Source organism: Mobula hypostoma, chromosome 14, assembly GCF_963921235.1.
Source record: "Mobula hypostoma chromosome 14, sMobHyp1.1, whole genome shotgun sequence".
In the NCBI taxonomy this organism is placed as follows: Eukaryota; Metazoa; Chordata; class Chondrichthyes; order Myliobatiformes; family Myliobatidae; genus Mobula; species Mobula hypostoma.
The window spans coordinates 31,561,463-31,578,232 of NC_086110.1; the positions used below are offsets into that span (position 1 = coordinate 31,561,463).

The 16,770-nt window shown below is 40.6% G+C and overlaps 1 protein-coding gene across 4 annotated transcripts in view; it reads left to right on the forward strand.

Annotated features, from left to right (window-relative positions):
* snx20 (sorting nexin 20) overlaps positions 1-16,472 on the forward strand; it is a 35,322-nt gene extending 18,850 nt beyond the window's left edge. For all 4 annotated transcript variants that reach the window (XM_063067445.1, XM_063067444.1, XM_063067446.1 and 1 more), the window contains 2 exons: positions 3,320-3,453; positions 14,744-16,472. In XM_063067445.1, the coding sequence (XP_062923515.1) occupies positions 3,320-3,453; positions 14,744-15,415 (806 nt within the window). In that variant the 3' untranslated portion in view covers positions 15,416-16,472. The remainder of the gene's footprint in view (positions 1-3,319; positions 3,454-14,743) is intronic.
* Positions 16,473-16,770: the final 298 nt, after the last annotated feature.

Consider the following 16,770-nt stretch of genomic DNA (forward strand, 5'->3'; position numbering starts at 1 on the left):
TAAGGGAAACACTTCAATAAAATAACTTCAGGTTAGAGCAAAAGTAAAAATGGCTATTAAAATGTAAATGTTATTCCAGGAATCATTCATAGGTATTGTAGAAGCAAGGAACATAGTTGTCAAATTGTAGATTTTGTCAGGGTTGCACAGGCAGACTCATCCCAGTCACCACTCAGATAATAGGAGTCACCCGCCACTCCTTTTCAGCTCATCACATGCAGCCTATTTAAACCCAGCTCTCATCCACAATCATAGTGAACAAGCCCACCTCAACCATTTGTTCCTAGCTTTCAGTTACCTTGGAGTTGTAGTATTTTTCCTCTTGTTTTGCGGGCCCTCATGGCTGGTAATTTTACAGATCATCATCAGAGTCACTGTTCCCCACTGAATTACCTCTGCTGCGCTGTGTTTGGCTCAAGCCTCCTCTTCATACACAGACAGAATAGGTGACCTAGCGATTGACTCAGCAGAGTTTGCTGGCCTACAGGAAGTTACCCGCTGACATAAGCACATGATCCAGAAGCAGCAGGAACCACTGAACATCTGCTCACCACTCTTAGCCAACTCCGCGTCCCATTACAGCAACCCTGTGCCAGTCAACCCCCTCCCTCGGGGCCGCGGGTTCTGGTGCCCAGACACGTTGACGGATCCCAAACCCAATGCCACGATGTCGCAGTGAGTTTTTCACTTCGAGTAGCAGCCATCTCTGCATTCTACAAACTGAGCCAAAATTTCCATTGACTGGGAGAGCCCTGATGTGGGCCGCCACTTACCGGGGCAATAAAACCACCATCTACAATAAATATGAGGAGTTCACTGCCAGGAAGTGGAAGGGAGGCAGTGGATTGGATACTTCACCTGTGCCAGGTCTCATGCTTGGTGCTGGGTTCATGGAATTCAGGAACCTTGTGGTGGAGAGCAGCTGGAATGCTGAAGTGCTGCTGGCCCATTGCCAACACAGCCTCTCAGAGCACCTGGAAGTTGAGTTGTCTACCTGGAAGACGCCCACCCACCTTGGAAGCCTCATCACTCTGGCCTTTCATGTTGAGAAGCATGTTATGGAACGGCACTCTGAATCACCGACCAAACCCCTGTTCCATTCCCAGAACCGCTTCAGGCTGCAGAACCCTCACCAGCAGCACCTCCATAAACTGTGCAGTAAGGAGAGCTTCTTTAACCCCCCAAGAGCGTGTGTGTCGGTGGAGAACAACTTGTGCACTTATTGTGAAGCTATGGATCACGCACGCATCAAATGCTCACTGCATTCTGAAAAATGGCATTACCAGGTAGAGATGAGGGGCCTTCTATCTGGTCAGCTTCCCCACCACTCCCGGCCCCTCTATCCAGCGCCATAGCCCAACTCACTCTCTCTATCCTCCTCCACACCCTGGTGGCTCTATATGCACAGGAGGTTCAGCACAGCAGGTGGCTTTCTGGACTGGTCTCTGTGTGTAGTACAGCTTGGACTCCCTACCCAGCTTACCTCTCACCCCTTCTGCACCATGGCCATTGGCAGACATCCCTTGGGGTCTGGGATGGTCAGAGAGTGCATATGAGCATTGGACAGCACCGCGAGTCCATCCAGTTCCTTGCCCAACGTTCCTCTCATCTTGGGTTACCCCCCCCCCCATGACCCTCACCTTGCCTGGTCATCTGGTTCACTGCTGAATTGGGTAACCACCTGCCAGCAACCTCGTTTGACTTCACCCCGAAAATTTGTCGAGACAGGGGAAACACTTGACCTTACCAAACTCCCTCTGGAATACCATGACTTAGCCATTGCTTTCTGTGACAGTGAGGCCAGCACCCTGCTGCCTCACAGACCACACAACTGCGTGATCAACCTCCTTCCAGGCATCTTTCCCCTTGAGTTCATTTCTTCTCCCTCTCCCCTCTTGAGAGCCAGTCATGAATAGTTGTGTTACTGTAGTGCTACAGAACAACTTCATTCACCTCTCCCAGTCACCATCCATTGCAAGATTCTTCCTTGTCCAGAAGAAAGATGGGTGGCACTGACTACCATGGACTCAACAAAGTTGCTATTAAGAACCTCTACCCTCCACCCTTGATGGATAGTGCATTCAAAACACTCCGTAAAGCCCAGAACTTCACCAAACTGGACCAATGGAGCACATACAACTTGACCTTCATCCACCAGAGGGATGAGTAGAAGATGGCGTTCATAACAACCACTGGCCACTATGCTTGATGTCTTTCGGGCTTTCCAACAGTTCAGAGATTCCCAAGGCCTGCATCTGTCAGGCCTGCACAGTCCAGCTCCTCCCAGTCTCCACCTAGCTAACAAGAGTCACCTGCCACTCTTTCCAGCTCATCACCTGCAGACTATTTAAATCCAGCTCACATCCACAGTCCTTGTTCACTCATATGAGCCAGCCAGCCTCAACAAGTTGCTCCTAGTCTTCAATTATTTTGTTGCCTTTGAGTTTAGTGTTTGTTCTCTCCTGTTTTGTGGCCCCTCGTGGGTTGTTATTTTGCAGTTGATTATTGAAGTCATTGTACACTGCTGAATTATCTCTGCATCTGCATTTGGATCAGGCCTCCAGTACATTCGCTGACAGATTCTATATTATGTGTACCTTTGACAGCTCTATTGCATAAATGATATTTGGCATCAGAATGTGTGGTGATACCACAGGTTGCTCCAGTACTTGGCTAAGTGCGTTGGTTGTTAATGCAAGCATGTTTCGATATGCATGTGATAACAAAATCTGAATCTAAATGATAGTAAAATCATGAAATGTTCATTTGTTACTCATGACAAAGAAATGAAAGTGAAATATTTTTTAACTGGGACAGGGAAGTTCAAGAGAGCAAACTAATAAGTAGTAAGTTCTGAAATATTACATTGTGGCAATTTAGTCACATGGGGCCTGGATTCTAGTTTAGCAACACAATGATAAAGTCAGACATTTATTGAACAATTGTTTTCAAACCAATATGTTAATCTGTTGAGGGACTATCTACAACATTTAAAGGATACTTTGATAATTATTTCATAAGTAATTTAAGATAAATCAAAGGAATAGGATTATAATCTACGTGATCATTTGAAGAGGAAGTACTGATTTTGACCTCGAAGGCCAAATGCATTTCTGTGCTGAAATTTCTATAATGAAAAGGAGTGATAGTAATTGGAAAATGTAATCTTTATAATAAATGTTCCATCAAAATCCACCACTATGAAGAATTAAGATGTTATTCCTGAATTGTTTCTAAGAAAAGTGATATAAGTGTCTTTTTTGATGGGTACTTAAGCTGAAATCAATCTGGTTTTCTCTTCTCTTCTTCACCACTGCAGTGCCAGAAGCTATGCTGACCACAAAGCAGCTATTTCAGTACTGGAATGCTGTGAATAAAAAGGTGAAACCAATTCGCCTACTCTTTGATATACCAGAAACCAGAACAGTGAAAGATCAGTGGTCCAAACACGTGGTGAGTTTGATTCAAAAGACTACATAGCTATTGTTTGGCTGCAGAGGTTTCCCAGCCAAATCAGCATGGTGGTTGTTGTCAGATCTGGGCCTGGACGAAAGGAGTCAAAAACAAGCAGCTCGTAGGATGGGGGAAGAGGCAGAACGAGCCTCTTGTTGGATTTGGAGTAGGCGAGAGGAGGGAAGCTGGAAGCCAGAAGCAGATAGGCAGTGATTTGGCCACCACTGCCGGCCCACCAACTGGAGAGTGTCGTGGTTAAGGGTCGAAACACTCGGTGAAGGTTGGGACCTGATGACATCCGCTCCTGGCTGAAGGCTGCGGTTACCTTATAAGATAACTGGAGAATGCACCCTAACAGGTGTATGTCACAAGTTTATACAGTTTGTAATCGTCAAAGAGGCAGTAGATTGAAAACTCAACACACAGAAAATGCTGGAGGAACTCAGCAGACCAGGCAGCATCTATGGAAAAGAGTAAACAGTCAATGTAACAGCCTGAGACCCTTCATCAGGACTGGAAAGAAAGAGGAGAAGTCAGAGTAAGAAGGTTGGGGGAGGGGATGAATAAGTACAAGGTGGCAGGTGATGGGTGAAACTGGGAGAGGGGTGAAGCAAAGAGCTGGGAAGTTGATTAGTAAAAGAGATAAAGGGCTGGAGAAGGGGGAACCTGACCGGAGAGGACAGAAGACCATGGGGGAAGGGGAAGGGGCAGAAGCGTCAGTGAGGCAGGTAAGGGAGATCAGCTGAGAGACAGAAACAGGAATGAAGAATAGTGAAGGGGGAGCAATTACAGAAAGTTTGAGAAACTGATGTTTAGGCCATCAGATTGGAGGCTACCCAGACGGAATATAAGGTGTCCTCCCCACTCCCACCTTCTTACTATAACTTCTCCTCTTATTTTCCAGTCCTGATGAAGGATCCCTGGCTGAAACATTGACTGTTTACTATTTTTCATGGGTGCTGCCAGGCCTGCTGAGTTTCTCCAGCATTTTGTATGTGTTGCTTTGGATGTCCAGCATCTGCAGATTTTCTTGTGTTTGAGATAAAAATTAAAGTTGTTTTCAATGTGGCAGATGCTTCACTCTCCTTACTGATCACAAGCCAGTTGTCTACCTTCGGGTCTAGGCAAAGAATCCCAGTCCTATACAGATAACAATCTTGAAAGGTGGGCAACAAAGATATTAGCCTACGAATCTGAAATCAAGTACACATCAACCCAGGAGCTTGGTCAGGCAGATGCCCTCTCCAGACTTAAGACAGGGTTGCTGAAAATGAAGATGCAGTTTGTGGCTGTGGTGTCAATCGATTGCAAAGTCTATTGGGTTGTTCGGCCGCTGCTGAAACTGTTCCAGTCACTGTCAACAAATATCAGTTAAGAACCATCTGCAGATCCTCATGTTCAGCATATCTCTGGATACTTTGTTGACAGATGGCCAGTCAAGGTTCAGGAAGATGTTGCACCCTTCTACTGACATAATTCATTGGTCTCAACTCTAGACTCCTGCCTAATTTTTGGAGGCAGAGCAGTGGTTCCATGAACATTTTGACCAGAAGTACTGAAACAGTTCCACTGTTGTCACGCAGGCATCAATCAAATGAAAACCCTGACAAGAAGCTTTGTGTACTAGCCTCAGGCTAACAGATCTTGGAGTTGAGTATATATAGACTTTGCTGGCCCTGTCAATGGGTGTACCTACCTTGTCCTGGTTGACCCCTACTCCAAATGGCCAGAGGTATTATTGATGAAGTCAACGACAGAGCCTTCCATTCAACAACTGCTACAGATCTTTAGCTACTTTGGGATGCCAGAAATGCTTTTTTTGTGACAATTGCATTCAATTCAATTCACAGCAGTTTGCTGCATTCTGCAAGAACAGTAGAATTATCCACATCCACTTACCTCCATATCATCCAGGGTCCAATAGCAAACCAGAGAGGTTTGTGGAAACTTTCAAACAGTTGCTTTCGAATTCAAGAGGGAAAGGAGAATCAGCCAAAGTTCTCAATACATTTCTGCTGACATCAAATTACACTGCATCCAGGCCTCAAGGGGAAGTCTCCAGCTGGAGCACTATTGGGAAGAAAACTGCACACAATATTGGATGCAATGCTGCCACAGCGTTCAACGTTCGAGACAGCAGATGTCAGGTGCACAAAGGCAGCCACAGAGACTTTGGTCAACGGGTGAAATCATTCAACCCTGGAACTGCAGTGTGGGCCAGAAAATATCACAAAAGGCAAGACCACTGGGTACTAGCTCAGATTGTAGAGGACTTACCCCATTCATTTGACAAAGTTATTGAAGACGGAGATCGCTGGCATCACCACATCAACCAGTTGCAGCCACGTGCTCCCGAAGACACCACATGTTTGTCTGGCAGATCTTCAAACCCAGAGCTGGACCTCCATTTCCTCCAGGAAGAGTTCAATTTACCCCGACCAAACCAACCACCATCACAAGCAACATCACAACATGAAAATGAGAGCTGGCAACCACTAAGGGAAAACGATCGCCAGCATAAGCCAGTTGCTCCAATCCAAATCAACCCTCAGCTTAAATCCTATTGGTAGTCATCTTCAAGAGGGAGGTGTTACAGCAAGCCAAAACAACCAATGTCTACTGATCAGCTGACAGCCAATGCCAGGTTGATGTTTCTATCAGCATCTCAAATGTTCTTGGGTAAACCTTTTAAACAGTCATGCTTTGTGATGTACTGTTGAGATTTGAGATTCCTGTATTGGCACGGTTTTACCGAATAAAGGTTTATTTTGATTCCCAACTTTGTTCTATCTCCCGGCTTCTGGTCTCACTAGTTGTGACCACAACACACTAAAATCCCTGTTGACCCTGGGGATGCAGTTGGTTCCCCTTTGGGAATATAAATACAAATTAAAATTTTGTACTTTCTTTAGAGTTTACACACAACTGTGTGTGCTTTAACAGTGACCATAGTTTCCAAATCAGGTGCAATTGTAGTGCAGCGGTTTATGTGACATTATTACAGCTCAGGGCATCCTGGAGTTTGGAGTTCAATTCCGGCACTGGTCCCGTAAGGAGTCTGAACATCCTACCCGTGGAATGCACAAGTTTTCCCTGTGTGTTACAGTTTCCTCCCACTGGGTAGGATTATTGGATATTGTAAATTGTCCCATGAGTATGTTAGGGTTAATCTGGATTGTGAGGCTGATGGGGTGGTGTAACTTGAGGGGCCTAGTCCATGCTGTGTCACTAAATAAATAAATAATCATAGTCATAGATAGTTGGAGCATGGAAGCAGGCTTTGGCCTACCATCAACCACCAATGTAGGCCAATCCTACAAACATCTCATTTTATTCTCTCCACATTCTCACCAATCCACCCAGATTCTCAAACGAACACTAGAGGCAATTAACCTACCAAACTACACATCTTTGGATCTTTGCCAGGAGGAACACCGAGGACCCAGAGAAAACCCAAGGAACCACAGAAAACCTTTGCAGTCACAGGAGAAGTGTTCAGACTGTACAGTCTGAGGTCAGGGTTGAACCCGGGTCTCTGGTGCCGTGAAGCCGTGTCTCTTCCAGCTGCACCACTGTGCCACCCTGTGCCAGCCAGTATATCTGAAGTTATGCATGTATGATTAAAAGACAAATTGATTTTCAAGGGCCGTGTAAAAATGGCATAAAGCTGAAAACACCATGCTTATCAATGTAACACATACAAAATACTGAAGGAACTCAGCAGCATCTATGGCGAGGAATAAAGAGCTGACATTTCAGGCCGAGACCCTTCATCGGGATTGTAAAGGAAGAGAGAAGAAGCCAAAATAAGAAGGTCAGTGGGGGAGAGGAAGGAGTACAAGCTAGGAGGTGAAAGGTGAAACCAGTTGAAGGGGAAGGTAGGTAGGTGGGGGAAGGGAGCTGACGTGAGAAGCTGGGAGCTGATAGGTGGCAAAGGTATAGGGCTTAAATCCTTCAGGTAATCATCTTCAAGAGGGAAGTGTTACTGTGAGCCGAAACAGCCAGCAACTATTAAATAAGTTAGAAATACAGGGAAGTTTCTGCCATGGAGAACTACATAATTCTGCAGAACTTCAATTGTGAGGGTTAAAAAAAGTGAAGTACAGGGGAAGTGACATGGTTTTTGCTCTGCGGATCTGCATCAGACACATCTGATCTTTTCACTCCTGCCCCTGTTCTATACAGACCAGAAGGAGAAAATTCTGGAATCTACTGAGTACCGAGTAGGAACTGCAAATCTTATGATTTCTTCCATTCAGTATCGATGCCTGTGAATTTTTGAAATAGTTAATGTTCTTTTCTATTTGTAGCACTCTTGAGAAAGAATAGAAGCTAGTTACCTTCTTCACTGTCTTTTCAAAATCAATTTATTTCATTTAATATTTCAGTAGTATTTGAGGGATGTTGTAAATATATTGCTTGATTAAACATTCTTTGTTTACATAATTCATTATGGGTTATATGTAAATATATATGAATGGTATACCTCATTATGCCACCATTTCAATGCAGACACATTGATAAAGTAAAAATGTGGTACACATGTTTATCCCCAGGCTCTTCATGTTTTTCTTTTGATTAGGTTTGGAGTTATAAAAACATACCATTTCCCAATGCATAATGTTTATTAATCATATCACTGCTTGAAATGTGTTTTCCCCAAAACAAACCCTAGGCCATGTTTTAAAACTAAAGAAGAAAAAGCTAATTGTAATTCAAATAGATCAACCTTGTTATTCTGATGCTTAGCTCCTGCTTATGCCACTGAAAATGACCTACAAAAGCATAAAATGCCTCACTTTTATCTCCAAGAATCACTCTCTTTGGATCTAGTTCAGAATAATTCAACTGAAAATAAGTTTCAGCTGGTATGGTACCACTTTACAATCACTTCCCCAATTAATAAGGGAAATGAGCTTTCTGCAATATAAACTTAGCAGTAAAAAGAGGAATGTGATCATTTCAGGAGATGTGGTACTGCATGAATTACTGAAAGTCTTGTTCATTTGAAGTTCAATAAATCAGTCAGAGATGTCAATTAAAGGCAAATTCTAACAGCAACGGCTATGCAGAATGTTGTGTATTTTCATTTCTGAAATCCAAAAGCAAATAGAGATGTTTGGGAGGGAATGGGTCAATTTCAGAGGATTCTCAAAATAATTGGTGAGTTTCACAAACTTATCTGATTTACGTTTATTTTGGATGTTAACCTCAACAGAAAAATTCTCAAGACTTTGGCCTTGGGACTACCCTGTGACAAAAGGTTGGCCAATATGCGTACTCCAATGAACATGTAAATTGCAGTAAGGTCAACTGATGGGAACATCCTTGAGGAGAAGAATAGAAAGAAAACATGCAGAAATTGCTCTGAAATATTAATGAGTTTGGTGCAGATCCCACATTGACAAAAACAATTGACAAAAACAATTGCTCCCAGACTGAAAACAGTGTCAAATATTACAGGAGGTCCATGTGACTTTAATAATGAGGTAATTTAGTTAGAAAGTTTATTATAAAAAGTAAATAAATAAATAATGCATTAACATGCAAGAAGGTTGGCTGTGGGCATCCCTGATGTGTCTGGAAACCCCCAAGACAGTCCATCTTCTTAAAATTGGCAACACACAACATCATTAGGGGTTAAGGGGATTTGGGCATTTAACTAAGTGTGAGCAAATGGGACTTTTATTCAAACAGATTGTGTAATATTTTTTGTATAATCATCTGATCCAACATATGATGTCTCACTTCAGATTTTCACTTCTGTATCAAATATTTATCCCGGGAATACCATGGAAGCTTTGCTGGTGACAGTTGTAGTTTTTTGCTGAAATGAAAATATTGTATTGGCTTTGATAGCAGACTGAAAACAAGAAATTGGTGTACGAAGCCAGTTTTCGTCAGCAATTTTTAGACCCAGTTACTGGAAATGCGAAATTATGAACTCACAGACTTCATACTGAAACTTTGATCACTAGCAATTTCCAATGGCTAATGAGACTTCTAACAAGATGTCCAAGAACTCAGTACTCCATTTTTCTGGCAACATATCCTGTAATTTAATTGCATTCATAATCTGAGATTTAAAATGCAATTGCAGAATGCTTTATAGAAAGAGCACAAATAGTTATATAGCTCCACTGGTGAGCATGACTTTTGTTTTCTCTCCAGTTCTTTTCAGTACTGGAAGTACTGGGTGATTTTCGGGTTTGCAAGTTTTTTTTTTCTTTTTCTTGCAGGTGCGGTGGTGGGGGGGCGGTTGTGGGAATTGATGTCTTTTCTTTCAACAACTCTCATGGTTTTTTCTGTATTTCATGACTATCTGGAGAAGATAATTAGTAGGGTTGTATGGTACATGCATAATTTGACAAAAAAATGAAACTTTGAACCTTTGATTTCCAGCCAAAACTATGAATGAGATCCTGTGCTATCTCTCTGAGCCTGTTAGAGTGTTTGACATGTTATCCACCCCAAACTCCAATCCATCCAATTCATGGGGCAGTTCTCATTGCTTCAGCTGTTTTACAGAGACGATTTCCCTACTGTTTAGGGGTACCGTCTATCTTCTCTTAATCTGTTACACTGCAAGGTGCAGACATAATGCTGTGAAGTTTCAAAAAGGATTACATTTATTGTATATATACATTGCAACTACAATGCATCTTAGCAACCACCTTGCAAGAAGTTAGAATCTCATATTGAAGCATATCATGCCTACCAACTGGATTCTTTCTCTTTGATTTTTACCTTCTGTTTTCAATGCATTCTCTTGTTTTACTTCGGCAAAACAAGAACTTCAAACCTTACTAAGTCATCCAGAATTTTTGCCATGTTATTTTCCTTTAATTTCTTTCTACCATTCTTTTGTCTAATCTTTTCTCTTCATTGGTCTAGAGCTGCATTTCTGTGAACAATAACCTTGGAAAGTTTGGATATTAATAGCACACTTAAAAGTGAACCTGTTCAAAAATGTATTTGAATATACAACAGCTCTGGTAGAAGAGGTCTTACTGTGAAAATTGTCTCTTGCTGGGACCCATCAGACAGCTATGGCATAGCCTTGGCCACCAAATGTATTCCAGTTGCAAGTCGTTCACCCATCAAATTTATATTGCATTCCTACCATGGAAATTTGGCAGCTGGAACCTTAACTTTACTCAAACCACCATGTGTAACAACCTCAGGCTTAAAACCCAGCTGCTTTGAATTTCAAGAAACTGGTTTATTCAAGAAGGTACTTGGAGGGCCTCCTATGTGTGACTGATTAATCCCAGGTTGTTTGGTGAGCCAGCTGCATTAAAGCCCTCAAGTTTGAAATATTGCTGCAGGAGGATTCAAAGGGAAATGCATGTGTGACCTTAATGGGTGTTTCTATGACTCATACCCACATTTTGTCACACAAGACTGGTTACTGACAGATATTATTAGTTGAGGGTTACCTGTGACAAACAGGAAATTTATCCTCCTCTTTGATACTGCAATATACTACAGTTCAAATGAAACTAACTTTTCTCTTCAATGTCAGTGTCAATATAAGTCCATATTCCATTTTAAACTTGCTACAGGTTTGTTTGATACTACTGTTTCAGAAGGTATATACCGTACATTTACAGACTTTCCACGTGTCAATATTGAATGTGTAGGTCATATAACCCATCTGATGATAGGATGACAATGTTCTTCTCACTGACAACCTACTAAAGGCTCCCAAAATTATCAAGATATAGAAAACTTAGTTTTATTTTTTGTATATCATGTCCACTTTGTGTTTACTCACAGATTCATGGGAAAAGGAGCTGTCTCCTTTGCTGTTGAAAAATAATGCTCGCAAAAGAGAAATTGACAAATACTATAGCTCTCAACTTTTAGGACTGTGATAACAGAAACTTGTAATTTTGTATATAAATCTTGAGCAGCAGTTTAAACACCATTAATGGTAGCTTACTTTTGAATGTCCATGATTACATTAACAACATCTTCCCACTTGTCTGAAATAAAAACATAAAATGCTTAAAAATACACCTCAGCAGATCAGGCAGCATCTGTGGAAAGATAAACAGTTAACATTTTACTTTGCAGATACTTCATTAGAATTCATTGGCCACCATTTTGCTTTAGAGTTTAACTGCTTTTATAAATATCCAAGCCTCTCAATATTTTTTGCTGCGTCCCTCTTCAGAGAATGTTTTTATTATTTATTTTCGAAAGCTGGGCATCACTAGCCAACATATATTTCCATTGCCCTTGATTATAACCTGCAGTGGTCCTTCTGGTGAAAGTACTTCTATCGTGCTATGATCCGGGAGCTCAAAGAGTTAGATCCAGTGACAATGAAGGAATGGCAATATATTTCCAAATCAGGGCAGCATGCAGATTGGAGAAGGACCTGAAATGGTGGAGTTCCCGTATGCCTAGATAGAATAGATATTGAGAAGATGTTTCCAATAACAACTGAGTGTAGGACCTGAGGGCACAGCCTCAGAATACAAGGACGTCCCTTTGGAACAGAGATGAGGAGAAAATTCTTCAGCCAGTGAGTGGTGAATCTGAGGAAATTCATCGACACAGATGGCAGTGGAGGCTGCTGAGTCACTGGGTATATTTAAGGCAGAGGTTGATAGGTTCTTGATTTAGTGAGTGTGTCAAAGGTCATGGGGAAAATGCAGAATAGATTTGTGAGGGGTAATAAATCAGTCATGACGGAATAGTGGGGCAGGCTCAATGGGCCACATAGCTTAATTCTGCTCCTATGTCTTATGGTTTTATGGTCTATTGCTCTTATTCTACTTCATAGGTTTGAGAATTGCTATCAGGGTTACACAAGTAAGCACGTGCAGTGTATTTTGTAAATATTATACACTGTAGTCACTATGAGAGCGAATGAATGCAAGTGTAGTAGATGGAAGTGCCAATCAGACAGGTGCTTTGTCTTGAAAAATGTCCAGCTTCTTGAAAGTCATTGGCACTACACTAAAGGCCAATATTCCATCATACTCCTGTAAGTAGTGGAAGGGACTTGGGTTTTTTGGAGGTAAGTCACTTGCTACAGGATATTCTACCCCTGCATTCTTCAGGATATTATTGGGAGGAACACAATAATGGCAATATCACAGAATGTCAAGAGTAAGTCATTAGATTCTCTCTTGTTGGAGATTCATTGCCTAGCAGTTTCATAATGCAAATTTTACGTGCCACCAATCTGATCATCCCTAAATATTATCTAGATCTCATTGGATTCAGTCATATGCAATTTCACCTGTCATGTTCCAGTGAATGGAATTGAATGCTGTGCAATTTGTTTTGGACTTCCTATTTCTGATCTTATGAGGGAAGGAAGGTTGAAATGCTGAAGATACTTGCTTTCTATAGCATTGCCTATTCATCAGTCTGATCAAACAATAAATAAAATATTTTCATATTTAAAACTGAGTCCCTTTCAACTTTACCATACAATGCCCCGATAGTATCCATCCCTTCCTTGATAACTGAAAGTCCAAACCAATATCATATATTGACAATTTCCAGGAATCAAGTTTGAATTTTACATTTTCCATCCTAAGTATTTCTAACTTGATTGCTATATTTATGTTAATTCCAAAATTGGAAATACAACATTTGCAACAATTCATTATTGTCCAGGTGAAAGTGTAAGAAATATGCTTTAAAGGATTATCTTTGATCATAATCAGGTTTATTATCACAGACAAATACTTTATACTTCGTACTTTATACTTTATTGTCGCCAAACAATTGATACTAGAATGTACAATCATCACAGTGATAGTTGATTCTGTGCTTCCTGCTCCCTGGATTACAAATATTAAATATTAAAAATAGTAAAAATTAGTAAATATTAAAAATTTAAATTATAAATCATAAATAGAAAATAGAAAAATGGAAAGTAAGGTAGTGCAAAAAAACTGAGAGACAGGTCTGGATATTTGGAGGGTACGGCCCAGATCCGGGTCAGGATCCGTTCAGCAGTCTTATCACAGTTGGAAAGAAGCTATTCCCAAATCTGGCCGCATGAGCCTTCAAGCTCCTAAGCCTTCTCCCAGAGGGAAGAGGGACAAAAAGTGTGTTAGCTGGGTGGGTCGTGTCCTTGATTATCCTGGCAGCACTGCTCCAACAGTGTGTTGTGTAAAGTGAGTCCAAGGACGGAAGATTGGTTTGTGTGATGTGCTGCACTGTGTTCATGATCTTCTGCAGCTTCTTTCGGTGTTGGACAGGACAACTTCCATACCAGGTTGTGATGCACCCTTGAAGAATGCTTTCTACGGTGCATCTATAAAAATTAGTGAGGGTTTTAGGGGACAGGCCAAATTTCTTTAGTTTTCTCAGGAAGTAAAGGCGCTGGTGGGCCTTCTTGGCAGTGAACTTCTGCTTGGTTGGACCAAGTCAGGTTATTTGTGATATTGACCCCGAGGAACTTAAAGCTTTTGACCTGTTCCACTTGCGCACCACCAATGTAAATTGGGTTGTGCGGTCTGCTACTTCTTCTGAAGTCAACAACCAATTCCTTTGTCTTGCTGACGTTGAGGGATAGGTTATTGTCTTCGCACCATGCCACCAGGTTCTTAATTTCCTCTCCGTACTCAAACTCAAATATCATTAAGTTTGTTGTATTATTGCAACAGTATAGTGCAATACATAAAAATACTATAAGATCCAATAAGAAATGTATTAAAAACAAATAAGTAGTGCAAAAATCGAGCAAAAAGGAAGGTAGTGTTCATGGTCCTTTAGAAATCTGATGTTGGAGGGGAAGAAGCTGTTCCTTAAACACTGAGTGTGTGTCTTTAGGCTCCTGACCTCTTCCCTGATGGTTGCAATGAGAAGAGGGCATATCCTGGACAGTGATGGTTCTTACTGACAGATGCTGCCTTCTTGAGGTATCGCTTATTGAACATCAGATTGTAGAGTGAAATGGGGCTTCAAGGAAGCATTTCCTTTTTCTTAGTAATTTTGTTTTCTGATATATTTTCATATTCATTTTTATGTTACATTTGATGAAGGAGAAATTAATAAACAATACAATGCTTATATGTGCTGTAGAGGCAGTAAGTTTCATTCATGTAAAAATGATTGGAATACAATCACAACCTTGCTTTGTTTTTGTTAGTGCAACCAAATTAAGAAAACTTCAACTATACCAACTGGGCTGAAATTTTTAAATTAATTTTACAGTGTTATAAGGATATTGATTGCAACTTTTAAATTTTATTATCAGTTACTTATCAATTGTTGAAATCATCCACAACTATTCTGATGTATATTTTCTTCTTATCAGGTGTACAAAGTGGTGGTGATAAAGTCTGGCACTTACGATGGCAGCCAATCATATATCGAACGACGATACTCAGACTTTGAAAAATTGCATAAAAATATTTTGAAGAATTTTAAAGAAGAGGTCGAAGAAATTACTTTTCCAAAGAAAATTATGTCTGGAAATTTCCAGCCTGAGAAAATCACTGAACGAAAATTGGCATTCAGGGACTATTTAGCCCAGTTATATGCAATCAAAGACGTTCGGTTTTCTGATGAATTTATTGAGTTCTTCTTCCTACATGAGGTACAGGAAGGCTATGGGTTCCTTAGAAGTGGACAGTACACCAGAGCTTTGAATAGTCTTATGAATGTACTTAGTTTGCAGGAAAAACTATGCATGCACCAAATTGATCGACTTGTCCTTACACTCAGTGCTATTGGTGTGTGTTGCAGAGATCTGAATGATATAGATGGTGCCTATGAATTCTGTGAGAAAGCGGGGCTTATTTTACATAAAAACTATGGCCACAAGTACTACTTCCCTTTGATAAAGGTTCAGATTACGTTAGGAAATGAATTAGGTAAGAATATGCAACACTTACAACAGAGCCTGATTATACTAGAGGAACTACATGGGAGCCAAAATAACCTGCCTTCGCTGAAAGAACTGGTGGTACAGGAATTCATACAATAAGCCTGATGGACCATCTCCCTGCAAAGTCTTTATGACCAGTTAATTCAATTGACAAAAAAGTTATTGCTGGCCTTTCTGGTGTGTCCCCTTACTTTTAAGATGATTTACGTTCTAAATTCTATGTGAAATAGTTTTTTAAAAACTCATTTGAGTTCTCATCGATGGAGAAAAGAGATAATATCAACTTATGTTTTGCAAGCAGGTGGAAGGCATCGAATGGTTGTACCATCCAGTTGAACGTAGCTTCCTTATCGTAGACTGGCCACCTCAATATTTATACATTGTACTACTAATCAATTTAGCCATTCAGTATGTTAAACAATAGATTATGTAATTAGAAGTTAAAGATTAAATCTAGAAACGGTTGGCCAATAGTCAAGAAGATCATTTAAATCACATGCTTTTGATTTGGCAGCATAACATATTTCTTTATGATCCTTTTATGATGCTTGAGAAAGTGTCAGAGAAATTAAATGCTTCTTCCAGTAAAGAGATAAGTGTAAAACCTCAAAGCATGGCCTCGGCAAAGATAATGCTTAAACAATAACACATGTCTGAGAACAGCATTGGAAATGTGACCACAACGTTGGGAGGAATACTGGAGAACAGGCAGTTTTATCCAATGATAGACGGTCATCTGGAAAAAATAGTCTTTAGGCATACTGAACTACTGAGCTAAGTGACTAAAATGATAGACATGGGTACGCTTTTATCCCCCTCTTCTCATCAGGAGACGGGAACGCAATTTGACTTAAAAGACTTAATTCTTATCAACCATTGGGCATTAAAAATGAACCTACACCATGTGCTCAGAGCAAAGAGACAGTATAAAAAAATCTGCGACAGACTATTATAATTATGCAAATTTCAGAATACTTTTCCATGCCTGGGCACAAAATAAATGAGTTTACTCTTTATGTCATATTTAGTTTGCTGTTTAGTATGCTCTGCTAACACTTGTTTATCCCAATATAAAGGAAATTAACTGTTACCATGTAATTCACACTGGAATTTCCCCATCTCATTTGTGGCCAAATAAAGGAAACATTCTTCGTTGTGCTGAATTTTAGGTTGTACTCTTATGTGGTCTCTGTAGGGGAAGTAAGTTTACACTGTGAACGTTTTCTAAAACACGAGCTTGAAATAATTTGCATTAAGTAAATTCCCTTTTGGTGATACAACAAACAAAATTCTGGATGAACTCAGTGGGCCGGTCGACTTTTAGGATTCAGATGAAGGATTTCAACCCAAAACATCAACTGTCTATTTCCCTCCACAGATGTTGCCTGACCTTCTGAGTTTCTTTATCATTTTGGTTGCTCCAGATTTCAGTATCTGCTGTCTTTTATGTCTTC